The 17,110-nt window shown below is 47.1% G+C and overlaps 1 protein-coding gene across 3 annotated transcripts; it reads right to left on the bottom strand.

The window, feature by feature from the left end:
* Positions 1–10,743: 10,743 nt before the first annotated feature.
* Positions 10,744–16,606, bottom strand: LOC124708592. Of its 3 annotated transcripts, XR_007005213.1 has the most exons (8): positions 16,411–16,606; positions 15,905–15,989; positions 15,637–15,691; positions 13,715–13,853; positions 13,561–13,632; positions 13,454–13,469; positions 11,240–11,303; positions 10,744–11,143 (listed from the first exon to the last, which is right to left on the bottom strand). XR_007005213.1 is itself a non-coding variant. In XM_047240274.1 (6 exons), the coding sequence occupies exons 1-5, from the start codon at positions 16,594–16,596 to the stop codon at positions 13,561–13,563; spliced, it is 537 nt and encodes a 178-aa protein (XP_047096230.1). In that variant the 5' UTR covers positions 16,597–16,606; the 3' UTR covers positions 10,744–11,143. The 3 variants fall into 3 exon arrangements, 2 of the variants coding, with proteins under 2 accessions (XP_047096230.1, XP_047096231.1); XM_047240274.1 differs by lacking the exons at positions 11,240–11,303; positions 13,454–13,469; XM_047240275.1 differs by lacking the exons at positions 10,744–11,143; positions 11,240–11,303; positions 13,454–13,469 and having other exon boundaries at positions 13,553–13,644.
* Between the last annotated feature and the right edge of the window lie 504 nt (positions 16,607–17,110).

Raw genomic sequence — 17,110 nt, 5'->3', positions numbered from 1 at the left:
ACGAGCAAGGAGCGAAAGATTAAACAGTTCTATATCCTTAAAACCCATACCTCCACAATTTTTTGGTTGTGTCATAACGTCCCATGAAACCCATGCAGGTTTTCGGGCCCCATCTTTGCTTCCCCACCAAAACTTTCTGATGATAGCATTGATGTGTTCACATAGGCCTCTGGGCAATTTGAAACAAGACATCGAAAAGGTTGGGATTGATTGAACGACAGACTTAATAAGTACCTCCTTCCCTCCGACCGATAGGCATTGCTCGATCCATCCCTGTACTTTCTTCCAAATGCGGTCTTTCAAGTATTTAAAAGCCCCACTTCTTGATCGCCCAACATCTGAAGGCATACCCAAGTATCTCTCATTTAGAGATTCATTCATGACCTCAAGAATAACCTTGCAGTTTTCTCTCACCGCATTAGGACAACCTTTGCTGAAAAAAATGGAAGATTTGTCCCTGTTTATACGCTGCCCCGAAGCTTGGCAGTAAGCTTCTAAGGTTGATGCCACGTCGTTAGCACCTTCTGAACTTGCTTGAAAGAAAAGGAGACTATCGTCCGCGAATAACAGATGATTTATAGATGGCGCCGAATTCGCCACCTTGAGTCCCTCTAGTCGGCCTGTGCTACCTCTGTGTTGAAGCAAACACGACAGTCCCTCTGCAGCAAGCAAGAACAGATAAGGAGACAGCGGGTCTCCTTGACGAATACCTCTTGAGGGTTGAAAAAATTCTGTCTTCTCTCCATTAAATAAGACTGAAAAAGAGACTGACCGAACTCCCCTCATAACTGAATCTATCCAGTTTTGCCGGAAGCCTAAACGTTTCATAATGGATTCCAAATAAACCCACTCCACCCTATCATAGGCTTTCATCATGTCCAACTTTAGAGCTCCAAAAGCTCTATTCCTGACTTTCTTCTTCTTCATGAAATGCAAGCATTCATATGCTGTTATTATATTATCTGTTATCAGACGACCAGGGACAAACGCGGACTGCTCATCGGATATAATCTCTGGAAGTACTAGCTTCAAACGATTTGCCTGTACTTTTGATGCAATTTTAAACAAAACATTGCATAGGCTAATTGGCCTAAATTGGGACAATTGACTTGGGCTTGCTACTTTCGGAATGAGTACTAGCAAAGTGGAATTAATACTTGCTGAATCATCCTCTCCTATTAAAATGCGCATTACAACCCTCGTAATTTCCTCTCCACATAAAGCCCAGTGTCGCTGAAAGAAATGTGCTGGAAAACCGTCTGGCCCAGGAGCCTTGGATGGAAACATTTGAAACAAGGCCGTTTTGACTTCCAGTTCAGTATATGGGAGTCCTAACATCTCATTCATTTCCTCTGTGACTTTGGTCGGTACACAGTCAAGAACCTCCTGCATATTAGACACCCCTTCCGATGAATACAAATTTTGATAGAAAACTTTGGCCATGTGCTTCATCTCCTCCTGATCTTCAGTTAATGATCCATCACTGCGAGTCAACTGTGATATAAAATTCCTTCTCCTTCTACCATTCGATCGGTTGTGAAAAAAATTTGTATTCTTATCCCCTTCAGAAAGCCACTGAATTCTTGACCGTTGTTTCCACATGATCTCTTCCCGATGGTTTAACTCCACTAACCGATCTTGTATTTTAATCTCATCTCTAGATGGACCAACTCTAGTAGGAACAGACCTCAATTCCTCCAGCTTTATTTTCAGAGTACGCAGCTCATGTCTAACACTGCCAAACGTGTCTCTGTTCCAACTATTCAGGGTTGACGTCAGATTTTCTAGTTTTGATTGGACATCTGCCAAGCAAGTGCTCTCTCCCGCATTCTTCCAGGCTTGTTCCACCACTGAATAAAATTCTGCATGTGTCTCCCACATCAGTTCGTACCGAAACTGTTTGTTTTGCCTAGGTACTATATCAGTCCTCTCGGGCGACAACAAGATGGGGCTATGGTCTGAGCAAGCTGCTGTAAGATGTCGAAGAGTAGCGAAAGGAAAACGACTGCTCCAGCTCGGTGAAACCAGGGCTCTATCGAGCCTAACTCTACAGTAATGCCCTCCCGCCACTTTCTTCTCGAATGTCCAGTCAAGGCCGATATAACCAATATCACATAACCCGCAGATATCAACTGTTTCTCTAAATTCCCGCATCTGACTTTCATTTCGATCGCTTACACTTATATGTTCTTCCCGCCTGAGAACCTCATTAAAATCGCCTATACAAACCCATGGAAGATCCGAGTCAGCTTTGACATGCAACATCATTTCCCATGTTTTGTATCTCATATTTCTATTCGCATCGCCATACCAACACGTGAGGCGCCAAGGATCCCCACCATGCTCAGAAACTACGGTATCAATGTGATATTTAGAGAATTTTGTGACTGTAAGATTGATATCACTTTTCCAAAAAATGCACAAACCTCCACTCCTTCCCGAACTACTCACTCCATATGCATTGTCAAAACCAAACGTACGACTTAGAGCTTCAACTCTTTTCTTGTGCACTTGGGTCTCCACCAAACACAGAACCCGAACGGCAAACTGTTTCGTGAGATCACGAACTTCTCTAACTGTCGCGTCGCTGCCAATCCCGCGACAGTTGAGACTCAAAGTATTCATTGATCCCGGCGGTACCCCCCGAGGGAGCCCGCCGATCCAGAATTTGTATTGTTCATCCCCTGACCTCCTGTGTTATCACCCTCCAGAAGTGCTATTTTACTTCTTTTTGGATCTCGTTTAGGTGGCGGACTCGGTGGAACATTAGTCAATGAGAGCTCCGATCCTTCAAACTTGTTAAGAATCTCTCCCACCTTTCCACTATTAATGTCACCAGGTACTACTTCCGGTGAAGGCAATGCACCCCGTTTGCGGTTCAGGTCTAGTAATGGATCATCCTCCAACATATCCTCAGTCTCTTTGTCAGATTTATTTCCTTCCCAAAAGCCTGGATTACCACCCTCACGGCCCCTACCCCGGCCACGACCTGATCCACGTCCTCTGCCACTTCCAGGCGTCCTCGAGCCCGGGCGCCAGTTGAAGCTTGCCTTCAGATCCTTAAATACTTCAGCCTCCAGTGCATGGATACCATCACCGTGCTCCTTGCTAATGTGGCCCAGCATGCCACAAACTGAACACCAATCAGGGATACGTTCGTATTTAACAAAGAAAAGTTCCCTCTTGCCATCACGGATGATCGAAACCACCACTTTCAGCTGCTTGCGTACATCGATCTTAACTCGGACCCTATAAAAGTTTCCGACGAAATCTACCGACGGAGGCTCCTGCTCCACATATTCTCCAACCTTGCTTGCCAAAGTTTTCACAAGACCTTTATACCCCACTGGGAGATCGTGGATTTGTATCCACATGAGAATTGTATTCAACTCTATAGTCGACGGTTTTGTGAATCCATCATAGGGAGCGATCAGCACTGATTTCCTAGGCTGTAGTACTTGCAAAGTCCATGTTCATGCCGACATGCATAGGAATATGAATTAACAATTAATTGAGAAGGTTGAGCACATGATACTCCATATGAGGTGGGTTTGGTTGACTGCATTTGGATCGCTGCATATGCATTGCTTGGGACTCTCCTCACATGCTTGTCTGTGTATTTCATTATACGCTACTCTTAAGTTTTTCTCATTTGTGTAGCATGAATTAGAAACGGGGCTCATATAGTCATGTGAACCGCTTCATTTGGACAAGTGTCTTACTGCATTACACTTAAACGGCAAGTTCACTCTGTACATAAATGTTGATAGAGTAGAGACGTTTGGAGTACCACTTTTCAAAGTCCTAAAGTGTAAGATCTTCTGTGGCGTGTGCATTGGCGTGCGCTGAGAGTCTGCTTGACTGGATGTGCTTCTCACCTGCTATTGAGCGGCTTGGGAAGGCATTTGGTTTTTTGGATGATGTGAGTTGGTGTATTGTCACCCCCTTCATTCCACTGTAGGTTTAGCGAGGTGGCTTCGAGGTTGATCTTTTGTATTGCTCTTGTAAGGTGTTGTGAATAATCTAATTTTAAAAAGCCGTGTGCATCCCTTGGATGCAGAAGCTGGGGTGATATTCCCCCATTTCGAAAAAAAAAGTGCAAGATCAGATATAATATACAATCTTAATATACCATAGAAGATAATCAGAAAAAAAATATTACAACAAAACCTTGCAAAACAAATCCACTTTTCTATATACAGAACAACTGAGCTAGTATAATTTTCACATGACTACTCAAAAAGTCAAAATTAATGTTGATGACGCCAATCCCATGAGACCTGTATTTTGTGAACAGAGTACAATTTAGAACGTGGAAGAAAACTTCATATCTGAGAACTATGAATGGCCTCTGTGAAGTGCAGTACACTCACCTGAGAAAATCTCGAGGTATTTAATTCCAATGACCTACCTCTAATGGATTTTAGCTCCTAAGCTCAATTGCAGCTGTTTTTCAGAACGTTTTAATCACACTAGAGCACCAAACAAGTCACACTTCTGAACAGTTCGGTTCAGAGACTGCAGAAGGCCAGCTAGTGCATTCATGATTAGTGAACGTGCAAAGTGCTCTCCAAATAGGAACCATCATTTTGATAGCAGGACGGGATGTCCGCAACTTATGCTTTACTGGATCAGTGAGATTTATCTGAAGCATCTAAATTTTTACCTGGAAAACTAACTTGAGTTCATCTTCATCACGCAGAAGCAACTCCAGTAACAAGTCACTGGTGTCACACACTCATTCAGTAGAGGCTTTAGAATCTTGCCAGTGGACACAAAATGATGAACAACTAATCCACTAAGAATCATACATTTTAAATTTAGTGTAAGAATCAATAGCTAGAACCGGAGTTCCAATAGCATTGCTACTATTTCCTATGCAAGAATTCTGAAGCAAAACACTTGAGCAATATTTACTAAGTTTGGAACAGAGGATGGTGTTTGGCAACAACTACTGCGGAAAAAGTATGTTGGCTCAAAGACGATCTCCCAGGTTCTTTGGAAATCAGGCGATTCACACTTTTGGGCTGACATCATGGCAACTAAAAAGCATTTTTTTTCCATTTGGTTCTTTCTCCATTAAGAATGGGACGGAGATACAGTTCTGGGAGGATAAATGGTTGGGACCAACCACTCTTTGTGAACAGTATAGTTCGCTATAAATGGGATACCTTGCAGAAGGCGTTGGAATCTTCCCCTCCCTCTATGACGTTTAGACGTGATCTTATATTCTTATTGGTCCCAGACTAGATGCTTGGAACGAACTGCTTCAAGAAAATACAAGGAATTATGCAGCCATGACATGTTCACCCGTTCTAATTTCTGAATAAGCGAAACATTTAAGCCTGTCTTGTCTTGTAGAAACAAAATCAACAATTGGACATCAGCTTTTTTACACAATTTGATAGACACAACTCTGACTAGTCTTAGACCAATAACTAGGCAATATTAACTAGACAGCTTTTAAAATACATATCTGAAATTTTTGTTCATTCACTTAACCTCCTTCTCAATATCTTGTACTGATTTACAACAGAAGCGTACCATCCCCAACAACAATGGGCAGAAAATTGCGAGAGACAAAATGACTCCAACATACAACAGTGGGACACGTGTTCTGCTCATGTTAACCAAAATCTCATGGATATCAACTCTCTTGTCACCGCAATGCATTAGTGACGGCACCAATGTAACTAAGACGAAACCAGAAATCGTCCACGATTCGCAGGGGAGGATCTAGATGGTGTTGTGGGTGTACCGTGAAGTTGTGAAGGTCACTGAGCAAAACGTCTATAGAGCTTGAGATCAACGGTGTGCATCAACAGTTGTGTAGAGCTTGACATCTGCTCTCGAACCAATCACACGTTAACAACCAATCTTGCATCTGGGCATTCTCTTTGGGCTGACATAGTATATACTAATAAGAACAAGTAGCTGGATTTCTTAACATGCCAAAGTCTGTTAACAAATCAAAGTGCAATAATCATATCGGAGACTAGATGCTTGATATAACAATGGACTTGCTCAGAAGTCCAAATTAACTAGACAGATGAGAAAGCAAGTGGCTTATTCAGATATTGCGTCGAACAGGTCAGCATCCGCGGACGAGAGGAGGGTGGTTTCCAGAGAAACCGAACCTGCGGGAAGAGATGGGCGAGGAGGCGCGTCTCCATTTTGCGAACATGCGCTGCCATCGAGAAGGAATCTTGGGACGATACCTCCGTGGGCCACCTTTCCGATGTGCCATTTCTAGTCTTGTGGTGGTCATGTGGCAAATAATAGACACTTTGGAAAAAAGTGTGGCAAATCATAAAATATTTCTGCCGAGCAAGACCTCGCCGCATCTTCTCCCCGCGCGCGGTCGCTGGTGTGCTGCTACCTCGGGCCGCCACGACCTCCCAAGAAAGTGAGGCGGGTTAAAATTTCTAGTTGTTCGGGTCATAGGCTTATTGGGATTTTATCATTTTATACATACTTTATGCTATGTTTGAAGTAAACTTTAGACACGTCATTTAGTGAAACTTCAAAAGTTTGATTGCCAAAAGTTGTTTGAATATTTAGATTAGAAACTTGAAAATTTGTTTGAATATTCAGATATGAAAGAAAAAAAACCAAAAAAAATTCATTAGTGCTGGTCATAGTTACATTTTAGACTGTCAATATCCAAAACTTTTTAGTGTTTAGATTTAGTCTGCCAGTCTCCCACAAGCTCGCAGGTTCAATTATTTTGCTTATTCAGAAATCACAACATGCACATGTCATGGCAGCATAATTTGTTGTGAAGTCATCAATCATCTTTGAATTACGCTCTTACTGTTGCTCTTGCTTGTCACCTTCCTACTTAATATTTCACTGTCAAATGCAAGACGATCATTGTTGGAAACTAGTAGGTTATCTTTTGGATGTAAGATGACCAGTTTAGATAGTCAAAATGGGTGGATGCTTTAGCTGTCGAATGCACTCATCACCAGTTATTCAAGTGTGAACTGACCCAAATAAAGTAGGGGCGTAACTGCCTACTAGCAGAGAGGGTATAGCCACACATGGTGTCATTAGCAAGCAATTTCTTCTGAACAAAAAGTCCTTATGTTATAGAGGTTATTTGTTTTCCTTTGGTGGGGAACAAGAGAAACGTCAATAATCAATTGATTCATCTATTTATCACTGGCTGTGAGATCACGATATATTGTAAGAGGATTCAATTTGCGATAGACTCAACAGTTTTCTTTTGGAGAAAGTTCTAGCAATATAGAGTAAAACAAGACCCTGTTCCTAGTGGGTAAGACCTTGCAGTTGTTAGTTGCAGATCAAGTTACTGAGCAATATTGTTTATGATTTTGTTTATGCATTATGAAACTCCTTTTTGCTTGAAGTACTTTATATTGTTACTCTCAGAAAGGCTGAGTTGAACTAAATCATTTCACTGCTACGTGTGCTTCATTCTTTTGCGAAATTAGTGAACATTGCTCAACTGGTTTCCTTCAGAATTCTTTCGTCGGAAATACTATTAGCCAGGCTACTAGAACTGGAGTTCCAGCTATTGATTTCTTACATTAAATTTAAAATTTATGACTTTTAGTGGAAGAGTTTATCATCATTTTTTGCCCATTGGCAAGATTCTAAAGCCTCTACTGATCAAGTGTGTGACGCCGGTGACATGTTACTGGAGCTTGGTTGTTCTTCTGCGTGATGAAGAGGAAGTCAAGCTAGTTTTCCATATAAAAATTTACATGCTTCGCATGTACACTTAGTTGGTGGATAAATCTCACTAATCCAGTAAAGCTTAAATTGCAGATTTCCCGTCCTGCTGTCAAAATTATGGGTCCTATTCAGAGAGCACTCTGTACGTTCACTAATTCTGAATGCACAAGCCGGCCTTCTGCAGTCCCTGAACCGGACTATTCAGAAGCTGTGACTTGTGTGGTGCTCTAGTGTGATTAAAACGCTCAGAAAAACAGCTGCAATTGAGCTTAGTGGCTAAAATCAGGTAGAGGCAGGCCATTGGAATGAAATACTTCGAAATTTTCTCTGGTTAGTATTCTGCACTTCACAGGTTCTCAAGTGGAGTACGTCACATTAAAGATCAGTTGAGGTTAAACAGGCGCCCACACAGAGTTGCATTCCGGATAGAACCGATATGCTAGTACACGTGGTCAGAAACCTCGGGCGGATGTTACGTAGCCAACGGGTCGCGACCATGGCCGCTCCAGGTGAGACCGCGCCGCCGCCGCGCTGATCTCTCTCCTCCGGCCACCTCCATCGTCTCCGCGGCCAGATCGGGAACCACCTCCGCGTCCTCTCTCTTCCCCCGTCGAAGCCCATCGCTGCTATCGCCCGGGTCGCAGCGGCCAAGCTCTTCTTCATCCATTCCTCAGCTCAATCTTCAGGAGCTTCTTCGCCGGCTGTTTGTTCTCGCGGGGAGGAGATAGCTGGGGAAGCTGGTGTTGGGCGGGCGGAGCAAGGCTCGCGACGCTGCAGCTTTTGAGGCGACTCGCCGCAGCTGTCGGGACTGCCCCTGCATTTGACTGCGGACCACGGAGCCTACGCGTCTTCCGTCCCCCATGGGTGGCCCTGGGTGAGTTCGGCCCGGCATCCAGTCCTCGGCTGGCATGCTGCCGCCCCCTCCGGCAGTCCCATCCGCTGGGCTGCCCGTCGACGGTGCTCCAGAGGACACGGCGGCAACCTCTCCACCTCCAGCGTCCTCCTTCGTGCTTGCTGCAGCTGCGCTTGCTTGCCGCAGGTCAGACCCGGCCTTTGGTGGCCACATGCGTCGCACTCGCCACTTCCGCAAGTCCTCGATGGCGAATCTTGCTGCTCCTTCTGATGGGCATCTGCGTGACCCTGGTGTGGTGGTTGAGGGGCTTGGTTCCCTGTCGCTGCCATCACCTGGGCATCCCTACCTTCCCAAGCAGCTGACAGCCACCTCGATACCCCAAGCTCCTCTACCATCGTTGTCTGTCACCGAAGGAGTTGTTTCCGGCAAAGTTCAAGGCACGGACAATATGCGCGACAATATGCGCAATGAGGAGAAGACGCCAGAGGAGGAGGTTCGTCTGCTTGATCCTTCTTCAGTGTCGACCGGTGGCATTCTCCCTGCTGCAGCAGTTGCTCTAGAAGCCGAGGGGGACTGGGAGCATGCGGGTCGTGGACGCCACTCCAGCCGGGCCACTCCCCCTGAGCCGTCGAGGGAAAGTCTTGAGCGTAGCCTCGCCTTCAAGCGGTGGGCTCGAGGAAGGTGTTTTCGTTGCCTCGAGCGTGGCCACCAAGTCAGAGCATGTCGTGAGCCCTTCAGATGCATCCGATGTCGCCATCCTGGTCATCGGGAGCGCTTTTGCCGTGCACGGTTTCCCGCCGCTCGTTCTTGCTCTCCGGACGGTCGTGCACGTTCTCCGGACGCACGTGATCCTTGTTCGCGGCGCCGCTCTCCGCCCGCACAGCCACGTCGTCCATCGGCGTCCCGGAGTTGGGTCGACGTCGTGTGCCACTCGTCGTCTCCTGCAACATCACTGTCAAGGCCCTCTCCAAGGTGTTGTGAGGAGTTCAATGTCAGCGCTGGTTTGGACTCCCGCTTTCAGTGCCAGCTTTCCTTGCTACGCATGGAGCTCACACAGTTGGTTGTTACGCGCGTCGAGGAGGCGACTCGCCCCCTCCGTGAGGAGGTGGCAAGCCTCAAGTTGTTGTTGGCACATGTTGGTGATTCGTTGGAGCCGACGGAGGCATGTTCTTCAGGTGGACATGAGCTCACCACCGTGCGGGTTTCACTTGCACTTGGCTCGTTGAGGAGAAGTCATCCGTGGTCGAGGAAGAATATCTCTACAGCTGTTTCTCTCCTCGTGGCAGCCCCGGCCGGTCGCCGCAACTCTGTTGTGTCGGCTGCCTCGGAGAGCGAGGGCATAGACGAGACCTTGGCTCCGGTGTTGCAGATCACGCCAGAGCGGCTTGAGTTGCTTGGTGATTCTCCTGTGGTGCTTCCGCTGGCGTTATGCTCTTTTGAGACCTTGGAGGTGGCCATGACACCCCCGCCACCACAGTTGGAGCCTTGCCATTCCCTCTCCTCTTTGGACCGTGGAGCGGTGTTGGCGCCTAGTTACGAGGCTCTTTTTTGCAAAAGAGCTTTGCGGCTTGCTCGCTAGTTTGGAGGCGGCTAGCCCTGGATATGGCAAGGACATTGATTGCGTCTTGGCGGGGAAGGCCTCGGAGGATATGTTCAGGAGGGTGCAGAAGTCTCTCAAGAGAGTATCTATCAGGAGCATAAGAAGGAAGAGGGCCGGTTAAGTGGGACGTTGTGCTCTTCTGTGTCGGTTCTAGTTGGTTTAGAGGTTGCATTCTTTCGATGTTTTTCTCTTGTGGGTGTGATGTTGGTATGGGCTTAGCCCTGTTGTTGTAGGTTTTCGCTCGGTTTTCTCCTAAAAACTGAGCAACTTTTTCTTAATTAATCGATGGGGCAAAGCTTTTGCCTCCGTTTCAAAAAAAAAAAAAAAACCTTGCAGCTACTACTTAAGCTCTTCGTATCCGTTACAATGTTGAGGAAATCGCTTATCGGTGTCAACTCGGTCAGCTGGCGATTAGCGATTAATAAGAAAATCGGCCGATTAATCGGACGATAAATGAGTTAATCCGGGTGATAAATGAGTTTATCGGCTAATCGGTGACCATCAAGTAGCGATTAATCGTCCGATTAATCGTTGAATCGGACGATTTTTGGAATAGTGATCCGTTATGTATCATAAGAGACATGCAAGATTGTTTAAACTCTGCATCTCCTCATACAGCGACTGATTTATATATACAGCAACAAAGGCAAACCATGCACGAATCATGTAGTCATGTGAACCGTTTATCCTCATTCTACAACAACAGTGTCTTGCTACATTACATACAAATGGCAAGTTCCCCCTGTCCATAAATATAGACAGAGTCCGGCTTGTCAGAGCCCTAAGTGCAAGATTTTGGCTATAACTTACGACTGTTATATACCGTACAAGATAATCAGAAAAAACATGCTAGAAGAAAACCTTGCAAGATGATGAACCCATGCTTTTCATATATACAAAAGAATTGAGCTATATTTTCATATGACTAATCAATATACTTTTGCATATGCTAGTAATCAGAACTCCAAAAGGTTGACTGGGCAGCGAACCTGCATATGTGGACAAACTAGAATTTAGAACATGGAAGAAAACCTCGCATTTGAGAACCATATATGAATGGTCACTGTTAAGTGCGGTACACTCACCTGAGAAAATCTAGAGGCACTTTATTCCAATAACCTACCGCTGGGCTCTAGCTGAATTTAGCCTCTAAGGGCATCTCCAGCGGCGCGACGCAAATGGTCGCTGACCGGAAATGCGTCTGGGCCCTGCTCCAGCGAGGCGACGCAAAGTGACCGACCCGTCCGCGGAGACCGGAAATGCGTCTGGGCCCTGCTCCAGCGGGGCGACGCAAAGTGACTGGCCCGTCCGCGGAGACGCAAACCTGGCCCAAATATGCGCCAGGTTTGCGTCTCCGCGGACGCTTGCCGAACGCGCCGAGCGTCCTCCATTTCTTACCCGGTCCCGCAAGTCAGCGAGAGCAAAATCGACCGCTTCGACCTGATTTCTTTTTTCACCCTCGTTGGTGCCCTAGTGTGACGCCCCCGCCCCAATCCCCGCCGTCCGCCGCAGCGCCGCAGTACTCACTGCCGGCACCGTTGTCGCCGCGCGGGAGAGCAGGATCGTACTCGGGGTTGGCTCCGGCGCGAACCTGCCGGCTGTTTTCGGGCGAAACGTTGCCGGTTGCGCCGCCCTTCCGCGCCGCCCACGACCGTTCGACCTATTGCGCCGGTAGGTTCCTTCTCGTTTTTCGGCGCGATTTGTGCGCGGCCATTGATCAACGGTTCGTATCGACGCGGATGGACGCGTGGCATATGGTGGAGAAGTTCCGCGCGGAGATCGTTGACTCCTCTTCGGACGACGAGTCCGATCGGTCCGCGCACACATTGGCAACTACTGCGGCCTCCATGATCCACGAGTTCACCTCAAACCCGGGGCCGCGGCACCGGGGCTCCGTGAAGGGGCGCTCGAAAAACCCGCCGCGCAACGAGTGGCAGGGCGAGGCCCGCCTCCACAAGGACTACTTCCACCTCACCAATCCGATCTTTCCGGAAAAATTGTTCCGCGCCGATACGAGATGTCAAGGGACCTGTTCTTGGTCATTCTACGGGGCGTCGGGAACTACGACCCCTACTTCCAATGCAGGCCCGATGCAACGAGGTGCGCTAGGCTTCACCTCCTACCAAAAATGCTCTGCGGCTATTCGCATGCTCTCATATGGAATGGCTGCCGATATATTCGATGAGTATCTTCGAATGGGTGAGAGCACCTGCCTTGAGTCCATGTACAGGTTTTGCCGAGCCGTGATTGCCGTGTTCGAAGAGTATTACTTGTAGGGAGCCAACCTGTTGAGGATACAAGGCGCCTCCTATCTATCAACGAGTCTAGAGGCTTCCCGGGAATGATTGGCAGCATAGATTGCATGCACCGGGAGTGGAAAAGCTGTCCATTTGGATGGCGGGGTCGATACGACGGGCATGAGGAGGGACGGATTGTCATTCTTGAAGCTGTCATATCTCAAGATTTATGGATTTGGCATTCATTCTTTGGCATGGCCGGTTCCAACAATGATATCAATGTGTTGCACCGATCACCGGTTTTCGAAAGGCTCATGCAAGGCAAAGCTCCCGGGTGAGCTATGAGATCAATGGAAATGCATATGACAAGCCATATTATCTTGCCGATGGCATCTACCCTGACTCGGGCCACATTGGTGAAGATCGTCCGTAATCCAAACTCCGAGAAGACGAGGAGGTTTGCCAAGATGCAAGAGGCTTGCAGGAAAGATGTGGAGCGTGGATTTGGTGTGCTCCAAGCTCGGTGGGCAATTGTCCGTCACCCGGCAAGAACATGGTCGCTGAAGATTATGCATGAGGTGATGACATGCTGCGTGATCATGCACAACATGATCGTTGAGAACGAGCGTCCTGATGGCCGCAATGAGAACCAGTGGAAATTCCAAGGTGAGTTGGTTGCGCCAATTCCTGGAGCTTCTACTTGGGAGGACTATCTACATATGAATGTAGAAGTCACAAACGATACCGTCTCCAAACAGCTGCAGACGGATCTGATTGAGCATCAATGGACCATGGCTGGCCATGAAGATCATGCCTAGAGGACTAGTATCTTATTTTCATGTAGACTTTTCAAAATTTAAATGTAATAACTATGACTTCGTTGAAATCCTATTTGTTGTTTCAAAACTTCATATTTGATGCAAACGAGGAAATGTGTCACGCCGCTGGAGCCACCCCAGGGTGCAAACGGACGCGCGGACAAAAACGGTCTGTCTCGCGTCCGCCGCGCGACGCAAACGGACATTTCGGACGTCCGAAATGCATCGCGCCGCTGGAGATGCCCTAAGCTCAACTGCAGCTACATTTCTGAACGTTTCAGCCACACTAGAGCGCCAAACAAGTCACGCTTATGAACAGTTTGGTTTAGAGACTACAGAAGGGTGGCTTACTCATTCAGAATTTGTGAATGTGCAAAGAGCTTTCCAGATAGGAACCAACATTTTGACAGGAGGACGAGATTTCTGCAATTAAAGCTTTATTATTGGATTACTGTCATTTTTACTGGCCAGTTAAGTCGTAGATAAGAGGCATGCAAACTTTTACCTGAAAAACTAGCTTGAGTTCCTCTTCATCACGAAGAAGCAACACCAAGCTCCAGTAACAGGTGACTGGTGTCACACACTCGTTCAGCAGTGGCTTCATAATCTTGCCAATGGGTATGAAACGGCGATCAACTGCTCCACTAAGAATCATGAACAAAAATATTAATAAAGAAAACATACATCAGGAACCTAGGATCTCAGTAGCCCACTCTTTCCTAAGCAAGAGGAGCTGCAAAAGAACACTTTAAGCCGCGTTGTCTACGATATCGCAACACACATGCAATGATGCACCCATGAAATGATTTTGCTTGCTTTAGTACCAAACCTTTCTGAGAGTAATGGTACAAAGTACTTGAAGCCAAGCAAAAGATTTGCAGTTTTCTCCATTAGAGCATCTCTAGCAGATAAGGCAAACCGGGCCGTATAGTGATATTTTCCGGATTTTGGCCAAAAACGGCACGAACAGAAGCGGCATCCCAGCCCACATCGGAAGACTCGATGCGGGGAACCCTATAACGGCCCGCGAAGCCAGTATATATGGCGGGCTCGAGGGTATGGATGCGGTATTCCGCATCCATTTCTCCTCCTCAACCGCCCAACGCTCAAATCCGGCCGATTGTCATCGATTCAGGTCACCATTTCCAAATCGCTGCCGCCGGTATTCTCCTTTGCACCCGCTCTACCTCCTCCCGCGATGGCACCGACCAATTCCTCACGTGGAGGGGAAGTGCGGCCGCAGCTCCGCGTCGGCTAGCGCCGGAGACCGGCCGAGCACAGCGCGCGCATCTCCGAGCAAGCGCGCCGCAACCCAAGGTCCCCCGTGTGGAACAGGATTCTACCGCGCACGCACAACGGCGAGGCGGGGCCGTCACGGGTGCTTGTTCCGGCGGTGCGCGGGCCTCCTTCGCTCCCGCCCATCGAGCTCGACAAGTAGGAGGACGACAACGCGCGGGAGGAGCGCCACCTCGCCATGTCCCGGCGCAAGTCCCTCATGACGTCGTCACCGACGTTTGGGAGAAGGCCAAGAGCCGCCGCCGAGGAGCACAACCGTGATCGTCGACTACGACAACGAATCCGACCTCCCCGACGACTCCGACGCCTTCACGTGAAGCTCCGTCCCCGTTGCCATCACGATAGCCCCAAAATCCTGGTGTAGTTTAGTACTATGACTAGCTTATTTTAGGTTTAGGAACTAGTTTAGGTTCCTCTTTTGCAAAATCCGCATGTAAATTATGCTATGACAATCGACGAACTTTCAAAAATATGGCGCGAATGTTTGGTTCCCCGATTTGCATTTCTTGTTTAGCATATCTGTTTTGTCGCGGAGTTTTTCAGTCCGCAAACATGTCATGCAGCATACCACAAATGCCATTTGGGGTTCGGGCGTTTGCGGTATCTTCTAACGATGCTGTTAGGAGAAGAGTTCTGCTCTACTCTACATTGTTAGAACATTGTCCTACAGGAAACTGTTGAGGCTACAGCATATTATATCCATATCATTTATCATCCAGAGTAACTAGTAATTGATTATGTAATCAACTAACTGTTGCAATTTTCCTTGTTTACCCCAAAATAAAACACATTCACCTCTGTAACATGAGGATTGTTTGTTCATGAGGGAACTGCTGCGAACGACACCACATCTGTCTCTACCAATTCTTCTGCTGGGTAAGCATGTCCCCATGAGATTTGGGTCAGTTGTCGCTGGAATAAATGGTGCTGAATATATTCAATAGCTAAAGTGGTCATCTATTTTGACTACCTAAACTGTTCATCCTACACCAAGCAGTAAGATAACCTACTAGCATCCACCATTGATCCAGCTGTCAGCAGAAATAAACAATAATATGGCGAGCACAAAGACCAACTGTAAGAGCACATTGTGAATAATGATGATGGTTTTAGATCAGGATGCTGGTATACCTCCAAAAATGTATTTCTAGCTGAACCCCAAAAGATGGCATTATCACTACCGACTCTGCACACAAATGGAACAGGGAAACACAATAAGAAACAAGCTTTTCATACTTGATAGTTCAAAACTTCATAATCATGTGTAAATCTCAAGTATGGACTGTGGAGGTCAGGACAAATGGATACTATGCTTTGGTGCAAACAAGAATTCAACGAATCATGTCTATATTCTGTACAAAGCCCATGCAAACATGTATCTGAGGAAGGATCCATTCACCTTTCATCACGGGTTTGTATTGCAAACATTTGGCAACCAGAACTCCAAAGGTAATACTCCACACTGATCCGAGGCATAACCCCTCCTGCAGTATTGAAGCTAGTCAGTGCTAAAATATGCGCCAGTCGTGCGATAAGCAAAAAGGCCATGCCTTTCATCACATCGAATTTTATGGATCCAGGGTGCTAAAACCTCATAAAAAGGATTATCAAAGAATCTGGTAAATTTCTTCAGTTCAATTCCTACAGTTACACAAGAATGAAACGCGCAACTGTTCTGAATAAGTAAAACTTGTGTGAAACCGTTTTTTTCTTCTCAGCAAATACTAGCTGACAATTAGGCATCTTCCAGCTCATTCTTACACAGTTTGATGGGCCTAACAATTAGACAAACAGCTAGGAGATATTTACTGAACAGCTCCTAATACTACTATATCAGACGAATTTTCTCATTCACTTAATAGTCCCAGAAATTTTCTCATGTACTGATTTAAAACAGAAGTGTACCTTCGCCAGAAATGACTGGCAGACAATTGCGAGGAGGAAAACGACTCCAGCGTAGGACAGCAGGACACGGGTTCTGCTCCTCTTGACAAAAATCTCGTGGGTATCGACTCCCTTGTCACCGCGATGCTTGTAAGTGTAAATGCCACTGGAACTGGATGCTTCTTCTCCTTTCTGTTCTTGCCCCATTGGTTCCCACTAGATGAAACAACAATTGCTGCATAGGCGCCAAGATAATTAAGACGGAACCAGAAATCGCCCAGGTCGAGCAGGAGCGGATCTAGATTGTGTGCCGGGTGTGAAGGTCCGTGGGATTGAACTAATCGCTGGATCAGAAAAATAACTCACCGGAGACTTGCGGACGGGGCGGAGACAGGCAGACAGCAGGATCTCGATGCCCCGACGAGGAAGAACGGGGACGGCGATGGCGGCGACGGCTGACGGCGTGAGAGGCGGGGGTAGGAGACGAAGGGTGGGGGGAGTGGGCCGTGGGAATGGACGGCGAGGAAGAGTCTGCACATGCACTGTTGTGTGGGCCTGTCACCCGAGCTTCGGGGGAAGTTCAGCAGTTGCCAGGCCCAGGTCGTGTGGGCCTCCAAACCCACTCATGCACTGTTGTGTGGCTGGGCACGATTTACTCTCTTTTTTATGGCCCAATGAATACACCAAGATACATACCACTAGGGATGTAAATGGTACGGAT

This window comes from Lolium rigidum, chromosome 4 (genome assembly GCF_022539505.1).
Source record: "Lolium rigidum isolate FL_2022 chromosome 4, APGP_CSIRO_Lrig_0.1, whole genome shotgun sequence".
Lineage (NCBI taxonomy): Eukaryota > Viridiplantae > Streptophyta > Magnoliopsida > Poales > Poaceae > Lolium > Lolium rigidum.
The sequence above is the reverse complement of the archived record's forward strand: the minus strand, read 5'-3'. Positions and strand labels throughout refer to the sequence as shown.